This window comes from Cydia splendana, chromosome 5, assembly GCF_910591565.1.
Source record: "Cydia splendana chromosome 5, ilCydSple1.2, whole genome shotgun sequence".
NCBI lineage: Eukaryota > Metazoa > Arthropoda > Insecta > Lepidoptera > Tortricidae > Cydia > Cydia splendana.
Window position 1 is genome coordinate 22,050,486 of NC_085964.1, and position 25,958 is coordinate 22,076,443.

General features: G+C 42.1%; 3 protein-coding genes across 3 annotated transcripts; 1 reads left to right on the forward strand and 2 right to left on the reverse strand.

The window, feature by feature from the left end:
* Nucleotides 1–6,093: 6,093 nt before the first annotated feature.
* LOC134791150 (adenylate kinase isoenzyme 1-like) lies at nucleotides 6,094–9,016 on the forward strand. The gene is made up of 4 exons (XM_063762168.1): nucleotides 6,094–6,553; nucleotides 6,789–6,943; nucleotides 7,867–8,022; nucleotides 8,815–9,016. Exons 1-4 carry the CDS (start codon nucleotides 6,265–6,267, stop codon nucleotides 8,881–8,883), a joined length of 669 nt encoding a protein of 222 aa, XP_063618238.1. The 5' UTR covers nucleotides 6,094–6,264; the 3' UTR covers nucleotides 8,884–9,016.
* A 343-nt stretch (nucleotides 9,017–9,359) lies between these two features.
* Nucleotides 9,360–13,646, reverse strand: LOC134790985 (adenylate kinase isoenzyme 1-like). Its single transcript, XM_063762026.1, has 5 exons — nucleotides 13,487–13,646; nucleotides 12,423–12,644; nucleotides 11,527–11,685; nucleotides 10,910–11,050; nucleotides 9,360–9,614 (listed from the first exon to the last, which is right to left on the reverse strand). The coding sequence occupies exons 1-5, from the start codon at nucleotides 13,517–13,519 to the stop codon at nucleotides 9,411–9,413; spliced, it is 759 nt and encodes a 252-aa protein (XP_063618096.1). The 5' UTR covers nucleotides 13,520–13,646; the 3' UTR covers nucleotides 9,360–9,410.
* A 2,996-nt stretch (nucleotides 13,647–16,642) lies between these two features.
* LOC134791151 (uncharacterized) lies at nucleotides 16,643–18,565 on the reverse strand. Its single transcript, XM_063762169.1, has 3 exons — nucleotides 17,865–18,565; nucleotides 17,342–17,578; nucleotides 16,643–16,864 (listed from the first exon to the last, which is right to left on the reverse strand). The coding sequence occupies exons 1-3, from the start codon at nucleotides 18,256–18,258 to the stop codon at nucleotides 16,644–16,646; spliced, it is 852 nt and encodes a 283-aa protein (XP_063618239.1). The 5' UTR covers nucleotides 18,259–18,565; the 3' UTR covers nucleotide 16,643.
* Between the last annotated feature and the right edge of the window lie 7,393 nt (nucleotides 18,566–25,958).

Genomic DNA, 25,958 nt, shown 5'->3' on the forward strand with positions numbered 1-25,958 from the left:
CAATTTATTGATGTTAATATTATTCCATAATAAAATTGGATTATTATACATATCAAATTTAACACTAAAAATTTCACAAAAGGATCGTCAAACATTAAAAAGATTGTATAAAAAAATACTAGTCTAGAATTTCTAGAATAAAATCTAAATGTCAAAAAAAAGCATAAGTAACAAAAGAAGTAGATAGTATTACATCGGAATATCCATTTCCTCATCAATAATCAAATATACCTAATAAATAAATAATCATTTCGAATACAGCAAATTTCGTATAAGTCTGTAGAGGGATACTGCAAACCACCTCTGTTTTTCAAGTTTATGAGCTTATGAAAATGCAGTCTCCCTTCACAAGTAAGTCTTGCGTTACATTTTTGGCACTTCAGTTTTTTTAATGCGTAATGGGCAATACTACCAGCCAGGTATCCGATAATTAGCTCTCTGAAGTTGTTCAATTCATCCACGTCTAACCTTTTGGCAAGATCTCTAGCTTCGCCGGAGATTTCTTCCATAAACTCTAGAGTGTCGTCCTTATCATCACTGTGTCGATATGTTGGCGTCGTGGTATTTATAATCTGACTGGTGGAAGTGCAGTTTAATATAGCAATTTGTTCCATGGGAACACAGTTGCCTGTGGTCAAGCAGCGGATTTCCAAATGTGCGAGGAGTTTTCTATAATTACCTTTAAACTGCTGTACATTTGGATTGTCGTTAAAGCCACCTTGCATTCTTAGAGAGGAAAAAAACATTTCCAGGTGATCCTGGCTAAGTTTATATGTGGGCAGGAAATTCAGAATTTGATGATTTTGTATTAATGTTTCATATAAATAACGCAAACTTTCTATATTTAAGATTATTCCCAGAAAACCGGTTTTACATTGAGCTGATGTTATTGGCTGGTAATAACGCGTGATCAGATACTTAGTTCTACCGTTAACTTTTACTTTCCGTTTGGTCATGTGTTTTATTTTTAATTTAAGGATGTATTCTTTCAATTGATCCAAAAATGCAAAAAAAGTATCTTTGTTTTGTGGACAAAGGGGTTTTTTGTAATCAAAATCGGACAAATTCCGGGAGTTAAAAATATCAAACATGTCGTTTATTTTTTTTATGAATGTCTCTGTAGCCTCTGAATGTTGAAAGTCATTTAGTTTGAGTATTTCTCTGCAAGCTTTAATTGCCGTTGCAACACTTGTGCTGAAAACTTGAGTGGCTAATTTCACCTTCATCTTGTTATTTTGAAAGTATATATGTCTGTTAGAAATTTTATTTGCCAAGTGTAAACCTTCCTCATTTTGTAATTTTGTTAGTTTTTCCAGGAGGTACCATTTAATTTTATTTTCATTGCCGTCCACAATTATTTGTTTTGAATGCCAAGTGTTTCTTAAAAGTTTCATAACATGGCTAGGATCCAGAAAGCATGCAACCTGAGAAGTATTGCTTGGATGAGTAAATGTTGTTTTGAATTCATTTAAGTTAAAATTACACCCAAGTAATTGTAAAGCGTTCATGTTGGTTGCGTGACCATCACATGTGAGAGAGATTACGTCGATGTTGGACTCAAAACATTTAGTAAGGCATAGTTTAATCAAATTTGATTTCTGGTCCGCTGTAAATGAATTACTTAAAAAGTATCCCAGAGGAAGTTTAAATCTGTTATTAATTCCTACAATCAGAAACACTAATGCTTGAGTCGCGAGAGGAGCCCCTTCTTTTGGGCCTGTACCCATGTCCTCCAAACCAATATTTTTTTTTCCTTGCCAAATAGGTTGAGGCCTAATCGCAACCTCATCGAAGATCAAAGAGCAGAGAGGTCTGTTTTCGCTCATTTGCGATTTTGCTTTCAAGGCTTTGAAAGATTCTTCTGTAAATCCAGGGTCTCCTTTCAAATTACCATACCATTTACTTAGAGTTTTTCTATGTGGAAGACACGTATTAAATGTATCTCTTAGGTAATCGTACGCTTTCGGGGAGTAATAGTTTAACGTGAGACAAAAAATTTTTATGACGGGAGAATATTTGATGTTCTTTTTTAATTTTTTTCTATTGTAATTATTAAACAAATTTACTGCAATGATGTCTTCATTCAATTTACCAAATAAATCCGTGTCTATTAAATTATTTTCCTTTAAATTTTTGAGAATGTCCTTTAAAGATTTATTCCTAGATTGTAGTCGTTTGATATTTTGGTTGGCAGTCCTCAATTTCTTTCGTAGTTTTCTAACAAGGATTTCTTTCTTGATAAGACTTTCTTTTAAATTGCGTTTCTTGGGAGAGTATAATACTATCATAGGGTTTTCTATATTTATATCTGACGCTTCTTCACAGTCGACAGGTTTCTAAAGTATATAAAAAAAGTATAATTTAGATACTAGGTATATCCTTCCTGTAGCTACCTCGGAAACTGAAGTACACTATGTACCTACACTAAAGTTAGACCAAGAAAAGTCTGCAGCGGATTTGATAGCCCTCGTAGTGTGTTATTTATACGTCGTAATTTCATAGAACCTTGACGTTTAAAATAACACGCGCACTGCGTGGGCTACCAAATCCGCTGCAGACTTATCTTGGACTGACTCTACCTACACTACGTACCTATATTTATCGTAAAAAAATATACTCGTATATGACTACTTATTAAATTAATGCTCTCACTTGTTGTAAAAGAAGCGGACTATCGAAAGAATCGCACTGTTCATCTAATTCGAATGTTAAAGGTTGTTTGTTTGCAACAGGTCCCGCAAGTGTGGATGAATTCTATAAGGGATATCAAAAATATATTTGAGAACAATAGTGTTTTATTAATGATCATTGATAAGTATATTATACAAACATTTTAGACAGGTACTTACATTTTGTATATCTATATTGATCTTTGTATTGGAATTTTCCTTTTCCTCTATTAATATACTCTCTGTCTCCAGTCTTGACTAGAAATATAAAAAGCGGACTTTAGTATTCTAGGTCCATGGGTCGAGAATTCGGATTTGTCTACAAAATAGAGTATATGAGGAAAGAGAAGAGTCGTAGAATGTATTGGGCCCCATACATTCCACGACTCTTCTCTTTGAGAAGACTATGAGGCTCTAGACCAAATAGTGGTATTATATATCTCTAGACCAAAGAGTAGTATAATATACCGGGTGTGGCCTGTAACACGAGCAAATAATTAAAACATATAGTGCGTCAAGCAAATCTTGTCAGTAGCAATATAAAGCAAACTAAAGTAGGGCAACACTCAAAGAGTAGTATTGCGCTAAGAAAAGCAGCAATGTACAATGTACATCGAACCAAAACTTTTTTTCCGCTGAGCGCGCCCGTCAATTCAAATTGTCAGATTGTCACTCGCGGATTCTCTATTGAAAATGTTTGAAATTGTTATTAAATAGGTATGGACGGACAATTTAAAAGCTGTGTGTGATGTTGATAAAAATGATTAACTAATTTGGAGATGTCAAAATAAAATTAGAAGTGGACTATGCCGTTAAACAAGAATGTATATATGAATAAAATCATTGCTTCAGCAGGTAGATGTCCTACTGGATTTTAATATTTTATTAGATATCTCATTTGGCACTGTAGGCATTGTAGGCATCTTAGCTTTAATTAAGCACAATCTTATTTAATATATTGGTATTTGATGGTGACACAGCAGAAATATCTCTTGAAATAGAATCGATTCAGAATGTAAACAAAGATGATGGCTGTCATTCGCGATCCACATTCCACAGATAAAACACAGATGACACGCGATTTTCGAATTATTCGAACACAGTGTTGCTAACCCGCAATTTTTCAAATTTGCCGCCGTTTGCTACTGACAAGATTTGCTTGACCCAGTATAGATTGTACTCCTCAAACGCTGACACGACTTTTGTTCAACAACTTTTAAAAGATTATGAAGTATTTACACTCCCTATTTTTCATACAAAATAAATATTATCTTCAATGGACGCCATCGCAACGCCATATCATTGTGATTGACGTTGCTTGTCACGCCTTAAACATTACAAAATTCGCGACACATTGCGTCTTAGAATAAACTTTAAAGTGTATTAAAAATCAAGCCACAAGTTATTTTTAAAAGTCGCTGAACAAATGTTGGTCAGTATGAGGAGTACAGCCTACAGTTTAATTTTTTGCTCATATTACAAGCCACACCCGGTATATATGAGACTCTAGACCAAGGCCTATTGACTTCCTTGAAACGATGTGACCCTTCAAAATTGTGCATGTGTTGTCCGTTCCCAGACGAGATTGCCAGTAATTAACATCAAAATATTTTACTACAGCAACATTGCTAGAACTGGCTTTGTCTATAGATGCGATTTCTAGGAACAAATCAAATTATTTTGATTTGTATTTTATGAAGTAGTCATATGTAAATTATTATTTATTTTTTGATATATGTATATTATTATCTATTATATTTCAGTTTTTCTTTGTCTATGTTCATAAAATCTACGAAGGGTAGACGTGCCTCTACCCTCCTTGATAAAATAAAAAAAAATCTTTGTCAATTGGCCTCTTTGATAGGCCTTGATTTGGGTCTGGCCGGTAAGAACATAGACAAGATAAAAGTCTGTAATGTCAATGCTGTCATTTAAGTCATTTAATGCAAAAATATAAATTTTCATATAAAACGATTTATTCACTTGAAATATATTTTTTTACCTATTAATTTTGAAAATAAAATCTATTCATATGTACGAGCAACATATCTAAATGCGTCTTCGCACAGACTTAGTTAAATTTAAACCGTTGTCTCTCTTCCTTCCTTGCTGTATGTATCCGGCAATGGCGACTTTATCAACAATTCTTATCCGGATTATGGAAAGCCCTAATGTGTGTGTGGAAACCGTTGTAGTAAATCAGAAACAGCGATAATTTCAAGGTAAGATATATATTAATCTTTAAATAAAAATGAGCGTGCTAATTACCAAATTCAAATATAATAATTTAATCTTACTATCCCCGTAAGTCCCGCGGACGCGTCCGGAATTATAATCAAAATTCAACATAGATGTAAAACCCCACAGTGTTTAAGCTGGTAACCCTAGGAATTAGCGACGTTAGTAATTAGGAAGATAGATTATATTGTTTAATTTTTTGACTATTTTGTTTTAGAAAGTGAATCAGCAGATGGCTTAAGCGTGAGATAATAATATAATCCTGGGCCGTCATATGATTTCTTGGAAAAAGCTCAGAAGGGCACGTATCTGCCGCATATCCAAACTAGTTTCCCGGTGACCAAGAACGCTGCGCGGAGCTGTGAAGCAGAAAATGTCCGATAACCGGATAGATGTAATAACAACTTGTAACCATTTGCCATATCAGTGTATGTATTCATATGTATTATGAAAATATTTATATCTTAATAATACGTAACTTTTTGTTACCTTTTATATTTCACGAATTTCTGAATATAGTACCTAATCATTATCTTTTAACGTATTTTTTTACTTATTTGTGAAATGCTAATTTAAGAGCCCAACAACGTGCACACTAGCGCCACTGCTAAATAATCGTGATTATTTAAATTTAACGACATGTATTTAAAAAAGGGGCCGCTACGGACTGTATTGTGTATTTAGGTACCTTTTGAATACATCAAACTAGATTTTATGTTGCTGGATTCGTCGATCTATGAGCTCAAAACAAAAACGGCCGTTTTAACTTTGGACGGGTAGATTGACGAATCCAATAACATAAAAACTAGTTTATTGTATTCAGCAGTGGCGCTAGTGTGCACGTTGATGGGCTCTTAAAAACCTGACCCCAACAAAAAATAAAAAAATACAAAAAGAAATTCCCTCTCTGGGATTCGAACCCAGGACCATTAGCTTCCTGAACTGGATTACTGCCAATACCCGCTACGCTAAACGGGTTGTCAATTCTAATTACAATGGTATCCCACCAGAGCGCTAGTAGTATAAACGAACTTTTGAAAGGGACATTTTTTTGTATGGAGTTATCGTTCTTCTCCTAGTGAGTATTATATTCTTTGCTCTAGACTCTACCTATTCACATTTTACAATACACTAACAATACACCATAGATTAACATAAACAATGTCTAACTAAACTTTTGTCAACATCTTGTCATGCCGTGACATAATTTACGTCTCAAATCGCAAAATCTAAATCATTTTGTACAATTAATAAATTAATAAATAAATAATAATCACTTTATACAACACAAACCATATTATTTGCTATTCGATGATACAAACAATGCATTGAAACAATTTGTAACAAAATTAAAAAAATGAATGACAAAGACCTATGCTGGCCGTGCGAAGAAGATGCAATTGAGAAACTGCCTCCTTGCCCCTTACAATGCAGATCTTTGAAATGCAAAGCGTTTAAAAGAATTTCCTTGGAAGGCATACCAATAGTATGGGTGCTCGGCGGCCCAGGTTCGGGCAAGGGCACTCAGGTTGACAAAATCATAAGCAAATATGGACTCACACTTTTGTCGCCGGATGCGTTAGTTCGTGAGGAGGTGAAGACAGGGTCGGTGCGAGGAAAGTGCCTGTCTAAGATTCTGGAGCGAAGTGAGTGGCTTATTCAGCTTATTTGTAGTTGTAGCACATGTGATATTAAGAGGGCCTCCGCAAAATTGTAATTTAAAAAAAGACATGGAAACTAGACTATATTTGCAAAGGTAGACTCCAATCAAACCCTTTTTTAAAGGGTTAAAGTTGGCTATGTAGAAAAAATATATACTAAATTCTCTTTGCTTCTAATTTCCCGACTTTACGCATCTCTTAAAACGTAACTTCCTTTTAGATGACACAGCTCCAAGTGATGTGATCATCGATCTGTTGAAAGACGCCATCTACCAAAACGTCAGGGCTCCAACGGCCACGGGCTTCCTCCTTGACGGGTTCCCGAAAGAGAAGAGTCAAGCCGTCATGTTTGAGACAAGAATTAAACCCTGCACGGTAATTACTTTATCATGTCATGGACTCTTTTGGTTACTTCTTCTTCTTCTCTGTCGTATCGCTCTTGACAGAGCGGTCGTGGTCATGTTGAGACGTCCGCATCAGTAGTAGAGACGGACACAGCACACAGCTCTTCGCACGATCTCCCGCCATCTCTCCCTGTTGGCAGACTGTCTGGCACAATCAGATACGCGGTTTCCAACTGCGGAGTTTATTTGGTCAGTCCAGCGCATAGGTGATTTGCTGCGCGATCTGGTTCCCTCCACTCTTCCTTGTACGACCAGTCGCTCTATGGAGTCGTTATCTCGCCTTGGTTACTTACCTATCTCAAATACAAGCTCACAAAGTCAGTCAATCAGTCACGAGTCCAATCCGCTTCAATAAAAACTTAAAAAGATTGAGCAAACCGAACTAATTATCCATTTAAGGTATCTCCTATGTCATTGACACACAGAAAAATAAAAATTATCCCATTTGTTCCTGGGGGCTATTCATAAATTTATTACGTCATTTCAAATTAGGGGGGGGGGGGGGAGTCTGGACATCGGATGATGGTAGCATGACGTAGGAGGAAACGGGGTGATTCGAAGCATGATTTTCACGTAATTTATGGACAGCCCCCTGAAAATAGAACATAATAAATTACCTAATTTACTTAAATTATTTATTTAGCGTTTTTCGACTTAAAATACGTGAGTGACCCGTTCTTAATACATTTAATATTAATTATAATTACCTACCTAATGTCTGCTTGTGAGACACAACTTATGACTTACCTAAGCATACCTACTTACCTACCAGGCAAGCTCACCACCTTTGTACTATACTTACCTATATACTTTATCAATACGGTGTTGGGTTGGATTCTGTTACACCAATGTTACAAACAAATTTAGGACCTTAACCTAATATGACCCATCTAGGTAATCTTCTACCTAGAAGCATCATCAGACACCTTGACGAAGCGGCTCATGGCACGAGATCCCTCCGCAAACGAGCAAGCAATTAAACAGAGGGTGAAGGCAACGTTTGAAGTCGACGAACTGCTGTTAGCTGCGTATTGTGAAAAAGCGTTTAGAGTAAGTGCAGAACTCTGTAGTATCGATACCTACTGTAAATTGAACATTCGTTCTCCTTGTTAAAACGAGATCCATTAACCTTTTCGCCGCCACGTCATAGCTGGGTCCACACAGAACGAGTCGCCTCGGTAGGAAATTGCCCCGCGAAGCAGCTCGGTCTGTGTAGACGTGCCTTCGACCGCATTGCCTCGGGCGAGGCACGTCTCCACCGACCGAGCTGCCTTGCGCGCCAATTTCCTCTCGAGGCGGCTCGTTATGTGTGGACCCGGCTATTAGCCGTAAAAGTGTCATCAACGCCATGTCAAAAATCGTGGTGTGTGGGGCACGAAATGTACTGACTTTATATCAAGTTAATGGCGGCGAAAAGGTTAATGGTCAGTTAATAGTATTGCTGTTAAAGTAAGTACCTACGCTAAGCACGAAGAATTTCATACATTGACCTGCCATCTATCTCCATTCCGGGAGTGGGCAGTCAACGTGAAAAAATGTTCAAACGCTGGAAAGTGCAGGGGTCAAAATGTCCATACGGAACCGGCTGTCTATGTAACTAGACGTAACTAGACGGAGCCCCGCTTCGCGGGGCTCCTATTTCTGGGCGGTTTGCCCTTCACAAGCGCGTGATCAAGTTTATTGATGTCCTGCCCATGATGCCAACTTCCAAACTTGCACTTTCCACCTCTTTTGTCCTTTTGTATTCGTAATTTTCGTAAACATTAAGTTTTATGACCAATCGGTGCAATTTATATTTCGACAACTTATAAGTAAGTAACACTTTTGTTTGTCTATTAACAGATAAATGCCGAGAATGATGCAGACACGATGTTCCACGAACTGTCGGAGATCCTAGACTCATTCATCTAAGAACATCGGAGCCACTGTCTTACCATAATTAATTCAAGATGCCCCTCTCCTAATGCTTTAGATACATATCTACTAGTTAAACAGACAGAAAAAGTTTTCTATTCCTGAATAAAACCTCAACTGGTCAAAACGACTCCCAACGTATTTTCTCTTTTGATGAACTTCGGAACTAAGTCAATTACAACAGAATATTTATATACATACCTCTTCTTAAAATGAGCTTATTCCAAAAAAGTTCCATCGGCCATTCTGATGTCATGGCGGGTTGACCATAATTATACTATGATCTCTTTGGGTGGATCTATGAAATCTTGTATAATATACTTACCACACTAAAAGTACGAGTATGTAGGTACCTACAGTTGCCATCAGATAAATAGGACCGACCCAGTTGCTCAAAAATATCTTGTCAGATATTTGTGAGCACCGCCAAGTTGTCAAGGATGTGTAATTAAAAAACGCAATAAAACACCTCATTGAAAAACTCGTACAATAAATTATTTTATAAAGATCACAATCCCGATACCCTAACTGGTCGTGACCTCAGCGCGGGTCTCTTCCTGTCTCCCCTGGTTTTCCTGTCTCCCCTGGCTTTCCTGTGTCCCCTGGCTTTCCTGTTGCCCTTCGCTTTCCTCCCCGTCCCGCTCCTCTTTGGTGGGGGTCTCCAGCATGTCCGACAGGATCTCTTCTAGAGTAGACGCCAGCGCTTTCGGGTTACTAGAGCTATCCAGCTGGAACATTTGAGAGCAGAAAATGCCACTAGAATCTTAAAATACTACTATAATTCCGTCATTGTAGTGGCTATTCCATCCACGAGCATATATTTCTTTGATATTCAATCGTAGAAAAAAAAACATTTGCTTTTGATTGCTGAAATTAAAAGAAATCGCTGCTTTTCTGCTTTGTCGATGAAATTATCAATTTTGTTCGTTGTTCGAGAAAAACGCTAGTGGACGGAATAGCATTTAAGACGGAATTAGCCTCATACATGAAAAAATGTGTCCCAAGATTTCCTTTCCAGATCGTCACATTTTTGTATGAAAAGTTTTTTTATTTGTATGAACGTGTCACGCACTGGAAAAATATTTTTTCAACAAAATTTTGTAATACATTTTTTCGGTATCGTCTTGGGTCGTCCAATTAGTTTTTCGTCAAGTTCTTAAATTAGTCCTATTCTGCTTTCGTCACTCATTCTACATTCGTCACAATCGTCGGTGGCTTTCAATGTAGAATGAGTGACGAAAGCAGAATAGGACTAATTTAAGAACTTGACGAAAAACGAATGGGACGACCCTTGACGATACCATTTTTTCATGTATGAGGCGTGAATGTACAAATGATTCTGAGTAAAATGAGCCCAAGAAGTCAATATTTTGAAGACATGAATGAAATGTACATTTTTTTTGGAAAACGCTCAACTTGAAGTTTTGCACAACCGTATCTTTACTGTGGTGGTAGAGGTGGCGTCTTACCGTGACAATATAAATAATAAATAAATATTATAGGACATTCTTACACAGATTGACCAAGTCCCCTAGTAAGCTCAAGAAGGCTCGTGTTGAGGGTACTCAAACAACGATATATATAATATATAAATACTTAAATACATAGAAAACCAACCAAACCATGACTCAGGAACAAATACCTGTGTCATCAGTGTCATCACACAAATAAATGCCCTTACTGGGATTCGAACCCAGGACCATCGGCTTCATAGGCAGGGTCACTACCCACTAGGCCAGACCGGTCGGTCAAATATATGAGTAATGTCCTCCCAGCCGTTTATGCACGCTCTTGATTTTATACGCCGCTTTCCTAATGATCTGCCTCGCGGAATTTATGTCCGACTCTGGTCTGCCCAGTTCCGACAGAACACCCACACACCCACTTACAGTGCCAATATGTACTCCCAGCCGTTTGTGCACGCTCTTGACTTTGTGCGCCGCTTCTCTGAGGATCTGCCTCGCGGAGCTTATGTTCGACTCTGGTCTGCCCAGTTCCGACAGAACCCCACACACCCACTTACCGTGACAATATGTCCTCCCAGCCGTTTGTGCACGCTCTTGACTTTGTGTGCCGCTTCTCTGACGATCTGCCTCGCGGAATTTATGTCCGACTCTGGTCTGCCTAGTTCCGACAGTTTGGCCTGAAGCCGCGTCGCTGCCACCTGTCAATCAAGGCAAAAAAAAATCTTTATTCATCTGGGGAAACGACAAGATAAAACGCACATCCGTCTAATGTCGCATGGCACTTCCACACTTTAAATTGTAATAAGTTTAACTACAATTCTACAAGTATTCAAAACATATAAAGAAGTGCACGTGAAACATGAGATTGCTCAAACTACGTTTCGTTCGTCATATGTAATTTTCCCTGAAGATTTAAGCTAGCCATTGCTGACGGCGAGCAGTAGGTAGGTACTTAAGTGTTGTGTGTTGGTAGGAGCTTGAGATTTTTGAGTCTATATTTGAAGAACTCGACTCGTTTTTACGTGACTCTCTCTACGCTTAAAAAACTTCCGAGTCTTTTAAGTTCCGAGGCCTCGAGTCTTGACCAGCACTAGCCATTGCTGACGGTCAGGAGGTATTTGAAGTTACAACCTTATCCACAGTCCAACAAAAGTGAAATAAAATGGTGGAATACCTCATTATCAACTTCCAGCGCGACGATCTTCTCCGGCCACTTGACCTGGCGGTGGAACATGCTAGACATGCGGGAGCTCTTGGGGAAGCCCACCAGGATGAAGCCCTTGCAGTCCTGCTGCTGGAGCATTTCTTCCTTGATCAGGTCCACCGTCAGTTGCTGTGGACATACCATCAAGTTGCTTTTGATTTACAATATTTACCTACGTTTGGGTCGTTTGGAGTATATTATTATGATACCTACTTATAGCAAAGTTCGATGTTGCGTATATCCATGGGCGTGGGCATACGGGCGTATGTCCAGTCAGCAAACGACTATCAAATAACAAAAAAATTGACCAGAACCGGATATGCCGATGAGTTTTTCAACCTTGCAAAAGACGGAGAGAAACATGCGAAGCAGACTGAAAGCCGACCTTTGCACTAGTTGAAGAGGCACTAAAAGAGAGATTAATGTAGATAAATTCATTCATATGGGATTCAAAACAAGGGATTCTAGATACCTCGGGAATATCGTACATTTAAGCTTACAGCCGTACACGTACACGGCCCCGGGCCGTGTCCTTCTCGGCCTCGGCGCGCACCAGCTCGCCAAGCCTGATCATGGTGCAGCCAGTGATGTTGTAGATGGTTTAGATACCTCGGGAATCTTGTCCTGCGCATTCAGCCGGCCCCGGGCCGTATCCTTCTCGGCCTCGGCGCGCACCAGCTCGTTAAGCCTGATCATGGTGTAGCAGGTGGTGTTGGAGATGGTTAGATACCTCGGGAACCTCGTCCTGCGCATTCAGCCGGTCAGCTATCAGCCGGCCCCGGGCCGTGTCCTTCTCGGTCTCGGCGCTCACCAGCTCGTTAAGCCTGATCATGGTGTAGCCGGTGATGTTGGAGATGGTTAGATACCTCGGGAACCTCATCCTGCGCATTCAGCCGGTCAGCTATCAGCCGGCCCCGGGCCGTGTCCTTCTCGGCCTCGGTGCGCACCAGCTCGCCAGGCCTGATCATGGTGTAGCCAGTGATGTTGGAGATGGTCTGCGCCACCGTCTGGTTCCCGGCGCCTGGGACGCCGTTCACGAAGATGACTGGGAGGTTTCTGATGGGCGTCATATCGTATACGCCTTCATCCTATAAGTTAGTGGGTATTACATATTTTTATATCAAAGGAAAAATTCACCGCTTCCTTTGCGACCTTTCGGACCTACCTATTCTTTTTCGGTTTGCGATGCAAGTTTGAGTCTTGTCAGAATCGGATTTTTTTTCCTTGTACTTACTTAATATAAAAATTTGTAGTGATGCCGGTTGTCATAATAGCCGTGTCCACACAGAGCGAGCATACGCGCGAGGCAATTTCCTCGCGCACAAAACTGCCTGTGTAGACGTGCCTCGTCACTGTGCGAGCTTGACAGAAAATAATTATGCGCGTGCAATAGAGATAGCAACACTCGGGTCAATGTACGAAAATCTATGTGGAAGGTGTCTCTTCTTTACTCAGCAACTCGGCATCAATAGTAAAGATGAAACAACGCGCCAAACAACCTGAGATAGAGATAGATTACTACATTTTTAGTGTAACAATATTTGCTATAGTCTAATTTGCTCTACATATAGAGACATATATGTCCCTCTATGTTGAGCTATTAGAGAATGGTAAATACATTTGGCGCATCATCTGATCCGCTACTTTCACTGCTGACTGTACTGTACCTATAGGTCCTAGACCCATGCCATTGTAGATAACTGCCTTGAGAAAGTTGGATCTTCTGGTATTTCAACTCTGATAGTGATAAACGTGTGTCTGGTACCCTGAGGTTCTATAAAAACTGACCAACATCAATAACACCATAATACATCGATCAAGGAACATGATTTATCATCCAAAATATACCCATATAGCAGCTGATCGTGGCAAAATACCTATGTCACAGAGCACAAACAAAAAGATATCACCTAAATATAACGAAACATACCTCATTCTCAGACTTTGAAGATAAACAGCCCATTATGGCTACAAACTAATTACAAGTACAATTGTAAACTAATAATAATTAATATCCAATAAAGTTTGTGAAATATAATGACATTGCCAATACAGATGACACTATTTTGAAATGGGTAACGTCTAGATTAGTGACGGTTTTCGAATTACGGCGGTAGCTGGCCAGTAAGGACATTGACTGGCCTATTCAAACCTTTTTACAGAATCATGTGTACCCATGAATGAAGAATTTAACTGGATCAGTCATGAGTGGTGGGCTTAGAGGATATAACCAACGGAGACGCCATGTCTAAAATTTTCGGTACAAAATAGTCTACCGTTTTTTGCGGGGGAGTGGCACATCAAATGTATAGGTAGGTACGTCATGTCAAGCCCCCTCCTCACTCGTGCGCGAATCGCGGCGCGAAGCCGCGAACGCGAGTGTGGCGTCGATTTTCGCAGACAGCGAAATCGACTCCACACTCGCGTTCGCGGCTTCGCGCCGCGATTCACGCGCATAGTCTGGAGGGGGCTTCAGATAAACGTCAGTCCATACATATCTTGACATGTGGTTGACCATTGGCCGCCTATTTTCGACAGAGGGGAACGCCTGTTAATGGCGGCTCCATTGTTAATTACTCCGAGGTGGGGAATAAAACAAAGAGCATGCTTTATGGTAGGTAACAACTAATCGGACCAAATTACGTAAGTAGGTTATGTTTGGTATGTTGTCAGGAATCTTAGAACGTGATTTTAATTTCGTCGCATTGCGTATCTTCTGTCCCTCACTAGCGCACGCGAATGTCCGTCTATATAAAATAAGAAACGAAAAGTCCAAATCGTGTAGGTCACGTTTAATGAACAACATCGGTTCCGACAAGTTGGGCCGTTGGGCCAATATATCGCCAAAGTATAAGATGGTCAAGCAAATCTTGTCAGTAGAAAAAGGCGCGAAATTCAAATTTTCTATGGGACGATATCCCTTCACGCCTACATTTTTAAAACTTGCCGCCTTTTTCTACTGCCAAGATCTGCTTGACCAACTATATGTAGAGGCCCAATGATGGTAAAAAAAAAAGTGGTCAGTGTTGCCACGCATATTATTAATTTGCCCTCGTTTAGAGTTACACCAAGAAAAGTCTGCAGCGATAGCGATGTTATCAAAATAACCCACGCAGTGCAAGTGTACATCTTAATTTCATAGAAGATTGACGTTTAAAATGTCACTTACACTGCGAGGGCTATCAAAATCGATGCAGACTTTTCACGGTCTGACTCTAGCTTCGAAGCATTAAGAGCCCTCTAAATTGAAAAAATGCCCCAGAACGAAAAAACTGGCCTCACAAATTGGTATTCTTGCTTCCGCACCTCATTTTATCGGTAATATCGGTCATTATCGGCGGTTGAATTCGGCGAGCCAAATTGGTGTTTGCGTCCGCACCTCCTGATTCGATCGGGCAATTGAATCAGAATGGCGAAAAATTGACTAATCTGGATACAATATTTTAAACTTTCGCGTTTTGAACACATATTAACTCACATTTATAGACGGGTCTAACGCGAATTTTATTCAATTACCTTGATTTACCGACGTTTCGACACAGGTTTCACTGGTCGTGGTCGCGGCTGACTGATGTCCCAGCAAAATGTCAAAACAGAGATTTGTGGAACTACCCGACGAAAAGTATATGGAAAAGTTTGGGGTAGACATCACATTTTCAAACCACCCACTACACATAATGTTAATTATTGTCAATAGTCCGACACGCAACACTCACAATATCCACGCACACGTCCGAAGATAGATCCTTTGGCTTTAACTTCTGTATCACTGGTTCCCAAGTTGGCGATAAGTTGAATCCATCCTCCCTATTAAAATTCCTGGGGTGTTTCTTGATTTCAATTGCTTCTCGCACAACTCGAGGATAATAATGGCGTTCAGTGGAGACAACTTTTGGTCTATGTAACTCAATCCAGTGATTTGTGCCAGATGTAAGAAGATGTTCGGCGATTGCGGATATGTGTAATTGGATATTTTTAACTGCCGCTATGTGCTCTTTCAACCTTTCTTGCACGCTCCGTTTAGTTTGTCCAATGTACACACTTCCGCAGCTACAGTCTATTTTGTAAACGTCCGGATTTTGGTAGGGAATGACATCTTTTGGACTGCGCAGCAGATCTGCTACTTTGAATAACGGCTTGCATACAGACTTGATGGAGAATTTCTTAAGTACTGCTCCAATTTTGTCCGTTATCCCTTTCACATATGGTAGAAACGCTGGTTGTCTGTTGACCTCTGGATGTCTTTCCGTTCTTTTCGGCTTACGTTTCATCCTCCCACGGTATCCATTCTTCTCCAACACAGCTTGGACATGGGCTAGTTCACCGTCCAGGTGCTCAGGGTCGCATAAGTCATGTGCCCTGTTCACCAAGGACGGAGGAAGGAGTTCAATCAAGGTAATTGAATAAAATTCGCGTTAGACCCGTCTATAAATGTGAGTTAATATGTAATCTGGATACGCCTTTAGCTGTACATTTGGGCGATGACATCATATCGTCGCATCCCGGGCGATAACTCATAAAGTGGTCGATCATCCATGAATTTTTATTTGATTCCTCTTAGACTAGAAATAAAAAAACATTTTTCGTAAAGTTTTAGTGGGCCTTTATTATGTTAGCCGATTTTCAATCTTCGTTTTGTGCAGGTGTTACAGTACCTGAAAAAAAATATCTGTAAAAGAGTACAGAAGATAATTCGAACGTACAGTGACATCAGGATGATATCTAAACGGTGTCATTTCGCTCCTCTTTCGCTCATACTCGAATGCAACAGCATTGATTATTATAAGGAAATTGCTAAGATCATTGACGTATAATATCTAAGGACGGGCTAATGGGGCACTAAAAATGGTACTAGTTCAGCGGTGTTAATCACGAACTCCAGCCAATCGTGCAGTCTAACGCTACTAGTTGCGACCAATAGCGCGCGTGATGCGAACTCGTCAACCAATCGCGTTGTAGCGTTTTCACACCACTTTACTGGCCCCTGTCATGCTTCATTATTATTGCCCGTAAAGCCAGTCCCTAGATATCTATGTCAATGGCTAAGATACTGCAATGCAACAACATTGACTTAAGAAACCAGACTGCTAAAGACACTCACTGTTAGGAGGCCCCAGCGAGGAGAATAAGGAGCCTCGCTTATAAGGTCCTCCAGGGTTCAGTTCACAAAGCGCCTGGTACTTGTCCTTGCAGGATGTTGACCTCCAGGTCTTCTGGCGAGTGACTACGACGCAGTTGAACCTGTCGTGTCGCCGCCGCGGGTGCCCGGGCGCCCAGGCTCGGTAGGTCGTGCAGTCTAGCGAGTCACCTGTTAAAATAGGATCGGTTGGTCATTTATTACATTTGGCACGAGGGTTGACTAGTAGAGAATGTCAATAGACATTAAGTCTACCCGTCCGCTTGGGTACGGTACGGTGACAAATGTCACCTTCATACAATTATGTGTATAGTCGAGTTTGGTGGGGGTTAGGGACACTTACTCGGCCCATTCGCAGAGTTGGCTATGTATGTTTACTAGGGAATAACATACCATTGGCTCCTATAAACACGCTGTTGCTAGCATTGCTTCTCCGCAGCGCAACCAGCGCAGCATCGACTCCCGCTCCGGCCAACATCTGCGCGAGAGCATCCGTCATTTGCTCGCTAGCCGTATCGGCTAGGACCCCGCTCATGTTTCGGCAGACGGTGCTCGCTTCCGTGTAGTTGAGTTGGGTTAGGTACAATTACTCGCCCCCATTCGCATTGGCTTGAGTTGGCCATGTATGTCTACTAGGGAATAACATACCATTGGCTCCTATAAACAAGCTGTTGCTAGCATTGCTTCTCCGCAGCGCAACAAGCGCAGCATCGACTCCCGCGCCGGCCAACATCTGCGCGAGGGCATCCGTTCGTTGCTCGCTAGCCGTATCGGCTAGGACTCCGCTCATGTTTCGGCAGGCGGTGCGCGCCTCCGTGTAGTTGAGTTTTGTGGGCGTCAGGAAGAACATTCCGGTAGCTGGGATGCATGTAGAGTTTATATGCACTGAAATAAAGATAAAATAGAATCCAGCTGACTCTGCAGATTTTTCAGTGACAGCCACCATACCACACGCCATATCACCATATGATTTTACAATATCACTTGACTCTATTACTTAAGAGATACAACATATAATGGCTCAAATCGCTTTTGTGTTAGTGATGAAACCGAGAGCATGTGCATGAAGAGCCGAAGGCGTTGCTTTCACTGCAATGTCCGTTTAACCTATTAATTTATGGTAAAAATACATCTTTTACCAAGCATGGTTGATAAATAAATAGTTACTTACGAACGGGTTTAGCGTAAATGCTATAATAGTCATATCTCGAGTCATTGACTAAAGATAAACCTCCATCTACCTCAGCACACTTCAGGACCTCACACGTATACTCCAAAGGTTCAGTTTCATTATCCTTCTTCTTTTTCCCTGTCTTTCTTAACACTTCCGGTGGCACAAAGTTTAATGCCAACGCCTTCTTTTCGATGCCAAGGCGCTGGCAGCTGGTTAAAGTGCTGTAGTTGGCCTTCGCAGCAACGCCAAGTTTGGACCGTTGGCATTTTTCCATTTTGTAATATTTGGGGACGACGGGAGTGGTTTCGCTGGAGCATTTTGTGTTTGCACTTGTTGTTATTATTAGAGAGGATGATATTATTAAAAGGAACATCTGAGGCTTTATCTTCATTAGGTACTGGTTTGTTTCCAAGTCAGTTGATTTCACGGAAGTCGTACTGCATGTATTTACTTAGTATTCTCCTATTGTAAAACTTGACTAGTAAGTAATACTTAAGTTATTCGTTGTAAAGCATCATGCACTTTGACTATTTGCTGTCCTCTACCAACTTTTTTTTAAAGTGTACCTACAGCGCATATACGGTTAGCAACCTCAAAAAGCAAAGCGTGATACAGGATCACAGTGGGTATCACACACATACACAGTAATTCATAAACGCAAGAAGCCGACAGACTGATTGATGCAGTACAATAGCGTCAAGCCGTCAACGTACCTAATGATGACAATCATTGTATCAGTTGATCTGATGATTGTTTTGACCTATTTAGGCCTTGCCAAGTATGTAGAAACTGTAACATTTATTTGATTCAGAATTTGATTTAATCAAATCAAAATAAATCCATACTTACTAATATTATAAGGCGAAAGTGTGTCTGTCTGTCTGTCTGTTACCTCATCACGCTTAAGCCGCTGAACCGATTTAGTTGAAATTTGGTATAGCTTGAGTCCCGGGAAAGGACATAGGATAGTTTTTATGTCGAAAAGTCATCCCTGAAGAGAGCGCAAAGGGGGGTGGAATTGAAAGAGTTAATGAATTGCCTAATAATTGAAGTATAAAGCAATGCGCGAATTGAATGATTGCTATTAGCATTATCCGGCAAGGAGAGTTAAGTGCGGGCTCCTAATACCAAATATAAACAACGTCCTGGGAAGACGTCCGTCAGGCAGCTGATGGACTAAGGTACCAGAACGAATGGGCCAAGGTCGGGTCTTGGTCCATTATCCAAATACTGCGGCAAGACCAGGGGTGGTTTGTCGAATTCACAATCCCCGAAGACCTCGTCCCCGCCTTCATGGAGAGGGGGAGATCCCTGAACTGTGGGGTGGGCAATGTCTACCTCAGGTTCAGGGGTCCCGGAGGCAAATACCTGGACCAGCCTCCCACCCCACAGGACCCAACCCTAAGGGTAACGGGAGCACAGGTCCCCAACGAACAGGCCGCGGGCACCTCCGAGCAGAGTAAGTCTGTCTCCGGGGAGAAAGATGCCCCCCCAGCTCTACCCAAGCCGGCGATACCCGAACTCTCGGAGGATGAACTCCTTGGCACTGGTGAGGGACCAGCCGGGACATCATCCGAGGGTGAGGACTTGTCGGCTTGGATAGAGTCGGGGCTGGTCGACATGTTGAAGGAGGGAGGGGAGATGCAAGATGCCGCCCCCACCACCGACAACATGGACACCGACTAGTGTCCTCCAAGCAAACCTCCAGCACAGCGTGGCCGCTACGGTCCAACTGAGACGCTGTCTGGCAGGTTTGCCAACAGCCGTTGCCCTCCTACAAGAACCATGGACGGGCAACGGACACATACGCGGGCTCTACGACACGAAAGGTAAGCTCTATCACTCCACGGAACATGCCGTCCCTAGGGCATGTATCCTAACCACTAACAATATTATTGCACAACCGCTCACTGAGTTCTGTTCCAGAGACCTGTGTGCGATTAAACTACAAGTTCCACTGCCAACAGGCTGTCGCGACCTAGTCCTCGCCTCGGCGTACATGCCCGGAGAGGACGAGCCACCGCCTGCTGAACTACAACGGCTGGTCAACCACTGCGAGAGATCAGGCCTCGCAATAATCATCGGGGCCGACTCCAACGCACACCGCCCGCTGTGGGGAATGGAGACCAGCAACAACAGAGGTAAGACACTTGTTGAATATCTTGTGACTACTAATCTAAACATTCTCAATGTAGGCGCTGAACCAACATTTGTAAACAAAAGATGCAGTACGATTATCGACCTGACTCTGGCTTCGGACGAGGTCAGTGAACTAGTTATGGGATGGCACGTCTCCCAGGAGGCCTCCTGCTCAGACCATAGATGGATTCGCTTCAGTCTACTAGCATCTAGCGACACACCAACCACCCGGAGGAATCCCAGGAAAACGGACCGAGCCACTTATAGGAAGGTCCTAGGTGAAAGCCTTGACCTGCTTCCACCGAAGGATGACCTTCGGGAGCCGGCTCAGATAGAACAGCAGGTAAATATCTTAACTGATACCCTCATAGACAGCTATCACAAGGCGTGCCCCCTAAAACCACCGGCAAGGACTGCCATAGCGGGTCACCAGTGGTGGGGCCCTGAACTGGAGAAACTCCGGCGAAAAACCAGGAAACTCTTCAACAGGGCCATGAACACAACGGCCGAGGTGGACTGGGACAACTACTACGAAGCCAAGGCCAAGTACAAGAACAGATTGCGGTACTGGAGGTCCTTGTCATGGAGGAACTTCTGCAGCAGCATCGAAACACTAGACCACGCCAACCGGGTAAGGAAAACCTTAGCGCACAAGCCCACATCACAACTGGGCTCACTGCGAAAACCCGATGGCACATACACATCTTCCCCTGCAGAGACCCAACGCCTTCTCCTGGTAACTCACTTTCCAGGATGCGTAAGTCTCGACGATGCAGATCAGCCGGAAGAGGAATACAGCACAACGGACAACAATTGGCAAATGGCGCACAGAGTCGTCACCGCTGAGAAACTCAGGTGGACCATAGACAGCTTCCATCCCTTCAAGGCGGCTGGTCCGGATGGGATCTTCCCCGCTCTCCTACAGTGGGGCCTAGGACTCATCCAGGAAACCCTGACCAACATCATGGCAGCCTGCCTAGCCTGGGGGTACGTGCCCAGAAGATGGAGAGATGTGAATGTGGTATTCATACCTAAACCAGGTAAAAACGATTACACAGCTGCTAAATCCTTTAGGCCCATCAGTCTCACATCATTCCTGCTGAAAACTTTGGAAAAACTGTGCGACAGGGATCTGAGGGACCGAGCGCTAAAGAACATACCGATGCATAACAACCAACACGCGTACAGCTCAGGTAAATCTACGGAATCGGCTTTACACATGGTCGTAAGCCGCATTGAGAGAGCCATCCATGGCAAAGAAATGTGCCTTGGCACTTTCATTGACATAGAGGGCGCTTTTGACAAGACTCACTTTACCAGTATAGGGAATGCCCTGGAAAGCCACGGCGCTGAACCCGGACTAATAAAGTGGATCATGAACATGCTTAATCAAAGGACAATAAGGTATGTAGGTGAACCGCAGGCCGTAGCGGCGGTGCGAGGATGCCCTCAAGGGGGAGTCCTGTCACCTCTGTTGTGGAACCTAGTAGTCAACAACCTCATAACCAAACTGAACGAGGAACACTTCTACACAATAGGCTACGCTGATGATCTGGCAATATTAATATCAGGTAAATTCGCCAGTACAGTAAGCGACCTCACCCAGGCGGCTCTTCGGATCGTAGAACGCTGGTGTAGAGAATTTGACCTATCGGTTAACCCCACCAAAACAGAAATGGTAATTAATGTTCACCAATAAAAGGGCACTTGGCAACTTTACCAGACCAACACTCTTCCAGACTGAACTACAGCTGACCGATGAAGTTAAGTACTTAGGGCTGACTCTCGACAGTAAACTCAACTGGAACAATCACATCAACAAACGTATAGACAAGGCGGGAGTAGTCTTCTGGCAGTGCAGAAGGATGATCGGTAAGAGGTGGGGACTCAATCCGAAAATTACCCTTTGGCTCTATAAGACTATAATCCGCCCCCTACTCTGTTACGGAGCTTTGGTTTGGTGGCCAAGAACAAACCTAAGCAACGTACGTGACAAGCTACAAAGACTCCAGAGGCTCGCATGCGCGGCCACCACTGGTTGCACAAGGTCCACTCCGACTGCAGCCATGGAGGTCATGCTAAACCTTCCACCGCTGCATCTACACATACAGCAAGAGGCCAGTCTCTCAGCGGTAAGGTTGCGAACCCTGAACATATGGTCTAACATCACAGGAGCTCTTCACACAACATGCCTGGAAAAGGTATACAACGAATTTCCAGTGCTCAGGGCGGGCACGGATCGAATTCACAAACAAGCCATCTTTGACAAAAGGTACAAAATACAATTATATGAGGACGACAACTATGAAGAACTCAATCCCCGGAAGCTGAGAATCTTCACTGATAGGTCCAAAACAGACAGCGGATCGGGCTCTGGTACCTTTTCAGAAGACCTGAACATGTCAATCACCACTCCGCTAGGAGCCCATAACTCGGTATTCCAAGCTGAGTGTATGGGCATCATAAACGCGGCGGCTGCCACCACTGCAAGGAAGGTAGTAGGATCCTCCATCCGCATACTCTCCGACAGTAGAGCAGTCTTAATGGCCCTAAAAAGCCATATAGTTACATCCAAACTTATACAGGAATGCCACGAACGACTAATGGAGGTATGTCAGAACAACAAGATCACCTTACAATGGATCAAGGGACACAGTGGATCCCGAGGTAACGATGCTGCGGACGAGCTTGCCAGACAAGGATCGGGTGCGGGGGCGATTGGCCCGGAACCGATTCTCCCGATACCGTTTAGCAAGGTACGCTCAATGCTGCTGGCACGCACTGGGAAACTGCACACAGAACACTGGCTAAACCAGACTGGATGCAGACAGGCCAAAGAAGCCATGCCTGGCATCAACGGTAAGCTCACAAGGACGCTCCTTCAACTAGGAAAGGTTCGACTGAGGATGGTAACCAGTGTCATAACAGGTCATGGACTTTTTAACAAACATCTTTTTATAACAGGTGTCACAGACAGTCCCCTATGCCGTGGATGCATGGAGAAGGAAGAAACAGCCTCTCACGTGGTGTTGGAATGCAGCGGAGTGGCCCCATACAGGGAAAAACATCTCGGATCTCCGAGAGACCTCCCCGAGGTCCTACTCAACATCAAAGGTTTGGTGGGATTCCTCGAGGAGCTGGGCTGGCAGGACTAGCCCACCCCCTATCACGCAAAATAGGCGCAGGACGTCGAGTTGCGGAAAATCGCCCGTACTACAATACAATACAATACCTACTTTAGCTGCCGTCACTAATTCCACGCAGACGAAGTCGCGGGCAAAAGCTAGTAGGTACATAATTTGGAAGGTTGAAAAGCATACCTATTAGAGATGAAGTTGAAGAATTATAAAAATTATTAAAAACAATGAAGAAAAGCGTATTAACTAGTGTCCGACCGAAACATGTTTTTTTGCCGAAACCGAAACCGAAACCGAATGTTCGGCTTTGGCTCTAGTTTCGGCCGAAACCGAAACCGAAACCGAACCTTTTGTAGACTTGTTAAAATCGTTGAAAAAATGTCATAAAACCGCTTTTACACACATATTATGGGGCTGTCAACACCCCATGTCCTTGAAATTGATGTTACTTAAGCAGTTTTTTAAGAAAATTACTAGAGTTAGACCAAGATAATTCTGCAACGATTTTGATAACATACGCAGTGCAAGTGTTATTTTAAACGTCAAAACTTCTGTGAAATTATGACGTATAAATAACATTTGCACTAGTTGCACTGCGTATGCTATCAAAATAATTGTAGAACTTTCTTGGTCTAACTCTATTCATTCACCAGTCAAGTCAACATGTAGATACAGTGTCAACCAAAAACGCGAGCGCAGCGAGCGCGAATTTTTTGTTGACATAATCGCAAGGCCGGGTACCGATCTTCATCTGGGCCTAAACGTCCGAAGAGCCCCAGTGAGGCGAACTTTCATGCGAAGTCAAAGCCGTGCTTCAGGCTTCAGGATAAGTAGTTGAGCACAGACTCCAACCAATGTCCATTGTATTAAAAAGCGAGATATTTCCTTGAGCGCTGGTGGCCTAGCGGTAAGAGCGTGCGACTTTCAATCCGAAGGTCGCAGGTACAAACCCCGGCTCGTACCAATGAGTTTTTCGGAACTTATATACGAAATATCATTTGATATTTACTATTTGCTTTTCGGTGAAGGAAAAACATCGTGAGGAAGCCGGACTAGTCCCGATAGGGCCTAGTTTACTCTCTGGGTTCGAAGGTCAGTCTGATGGAGTCGCTTTCGTAAAAACTAGTGCCTACGCCAATTCTTGGGATTAGTTGTCAATTGGACCCCAGGCTCCCATGAGCCGTGGCAAAAATTCCGGGATTACGCGAGGAAGATGATGAGTTTTCTTATTATTCCTTTGCCCAGGCCCAGTAACATGCGACAGTGCTATCTCATTTACTCCGATACAATTAGACAGTGTGCGCGTTATAGGTATTAACAGCCTCTTAAGACTGCGTCGACCGTCTAGTGGCGCCCTCATTAGTGGAATTGTGTTTTATAATAAACCAATTAATTTCTGTACCTATCTCGGAGTAAATATCTATGGAGTGGCCATTAACAGGCGTTCCCCTCTGCAAAAAGTCCGCGGCCGCCGGTCAAGGTGGTTATATAAAACTAGTTGCCACACGTCATACGCCATTCAGCAAACGTCAGTCTAAGCGGAATGATAGGAGCCGAAAATGCCGAATTGCAGCGTTTTCTTGTGCAAAATGAGATCGGAAACGTCTAGTCTACAAAAAGAACACGTTTCTTATCATATGTAAGTACTATTACATCTAAATATTATCAAATAGTGCATTAACTTTGCAAATAACTAAAAAACATTGTCAATCTGACAGTGATACCAGTGATATGGTATTAGATCTAAATTAGGGTAATTCTAAAGAAGACTTTATAATATTCATTAGGTATGAGTAGAATTTCTAATAGGAAATATTATGCGAAACTCTGCGTAGAGGGCGCGACTACCACAATCCATCACAATCCGGGGGTCCGCCGCGGAACAAGAAAATTTAAATTTCGTTATCTAACCTCCCTATCACTATTGCATATTTTGAGCGATAAAGAGAAAAGAGAAAATTTACTAGCTAGCTTAGTGCTACACTCTGGCGGCATAACATTGCAGTAATACGCCCTATTTGCGTTGCTTTTTGTTACATAATTTATGTAACACATTATTTTTATATAACACCTTAGATTCATATCAACCTAATCTATTTAATCAAATAAATAGATCTATAAGAATAAAGAAAAGGGGGACGGGGGATCAAAAACTAGTCGAAAACATCTCGCGTGATTTGTGCACAACCCCTAAATAACGTAAAATTACCGATAGACTATTTTTTGAAAATTAATTTTTCCTTTAGTTTCTACATATAGCTGGTCAAGCAGATCTTGTCAGTAGAAAAAGGCCGGCAAATTTGAAAAATGTAGGCGGGAAGGGATATCGTCCCATAGAAAATTTTAATTTTGCGCCTTTTTTACTGACAAGATTTGCTTGACCAGCTATATATTTTTAAATAACATGTCAAATATTTTATTAATTTAAGGTATTTACGGCTGTCACTTTCCATAAATAGGCACTTTTAATTTATTACTCTGGTATCACCGTACCAATATTAGTGATGGGACACCATAAAAACCAATATCGGTAAAATCGATATAAACATAATGAATAATATACAGATGGTCAAGCAAATCTTGTCAGTAGCAAAAGGTGGCAAATTTAAAAATAAAGTAGGCGCGAAGGGTGATCGTTCCATAGAAAATTTGAATTTCGCACCTTTTTCTACAAGATTTGCTTGACCAACTTTATTATTACATGACACGGGATATCTGGATCCGAGCCTGTGAAAATCATGTGTCATGGTCTCCTAAACGTACTTAATAAAAATTCAACCTGAAACAGCTTTAGGACTCTTATTTATGATAATAT

Bases quoted from the DNA above. Each gene is read 5' to 3' on its own strand.
- LOC134791150 (XM_063762168.1), top strand. From the start codon at position 6,265: ATGAATGACAAAGACCTATGCTGGCCGTGCGAAGAAGATGCAATTGAG. The intron at 6,944-7,866 runs GTAATTACTTTA...TGACCCATCTAG, and splicing joins CAAGAATTAAACCCTGCACG to GTAATCTTCTACCTAGAAGC. The intron at 8,023-8,814 runs GTAAGTGCAGAA...GTCTATTAACAG, and splicing joins ATTGTGAAAAAGCGTTTAGA to ATAAATGCCGAGAATGATGC.
- LOC134790985 (XM_063762026.1), bottom strand. From the start codon at position 13,519: ATGGGCTGTTTATCTTCAAAGTCTGAGAATGAG. The intron at 11,686-12,422 runs GTATCTAACCAT...GTATGTCCACAG, and splicing joins CGCAGGATGAGGTTCCCGAG to CAACTGACGGTGGACCTGAT. The intron at 11,051-11,526 runs GTATTCCACCAT...CTTGATTGACAG, and splicing joins CGCTGGAAGTTGATAATGAG to GTGGCAGCGACGCGGCTTCA.
- LOC134791151 (XM_063762169.1), bottom strand. From the start codon at position 18,258: ATGAAGATAAAGCCTCAGATGTTCCTTTTAATAATATCATCCTCTCTA. The intron at 17,579-17,864 runs GTAAGTAACTAT...TCTTTATTTCAG, and splicing joins CATTTACGCTAAACCCGTTC to TGCATATAAACTCTACATGC. The intron at 16,865-17,341 runs GTATGTTATTCC...CTATTTTAACAG, and splicing joins CTTGTTTATAGGAGCCAATG to GTGACTCGCTAGACTGCACG.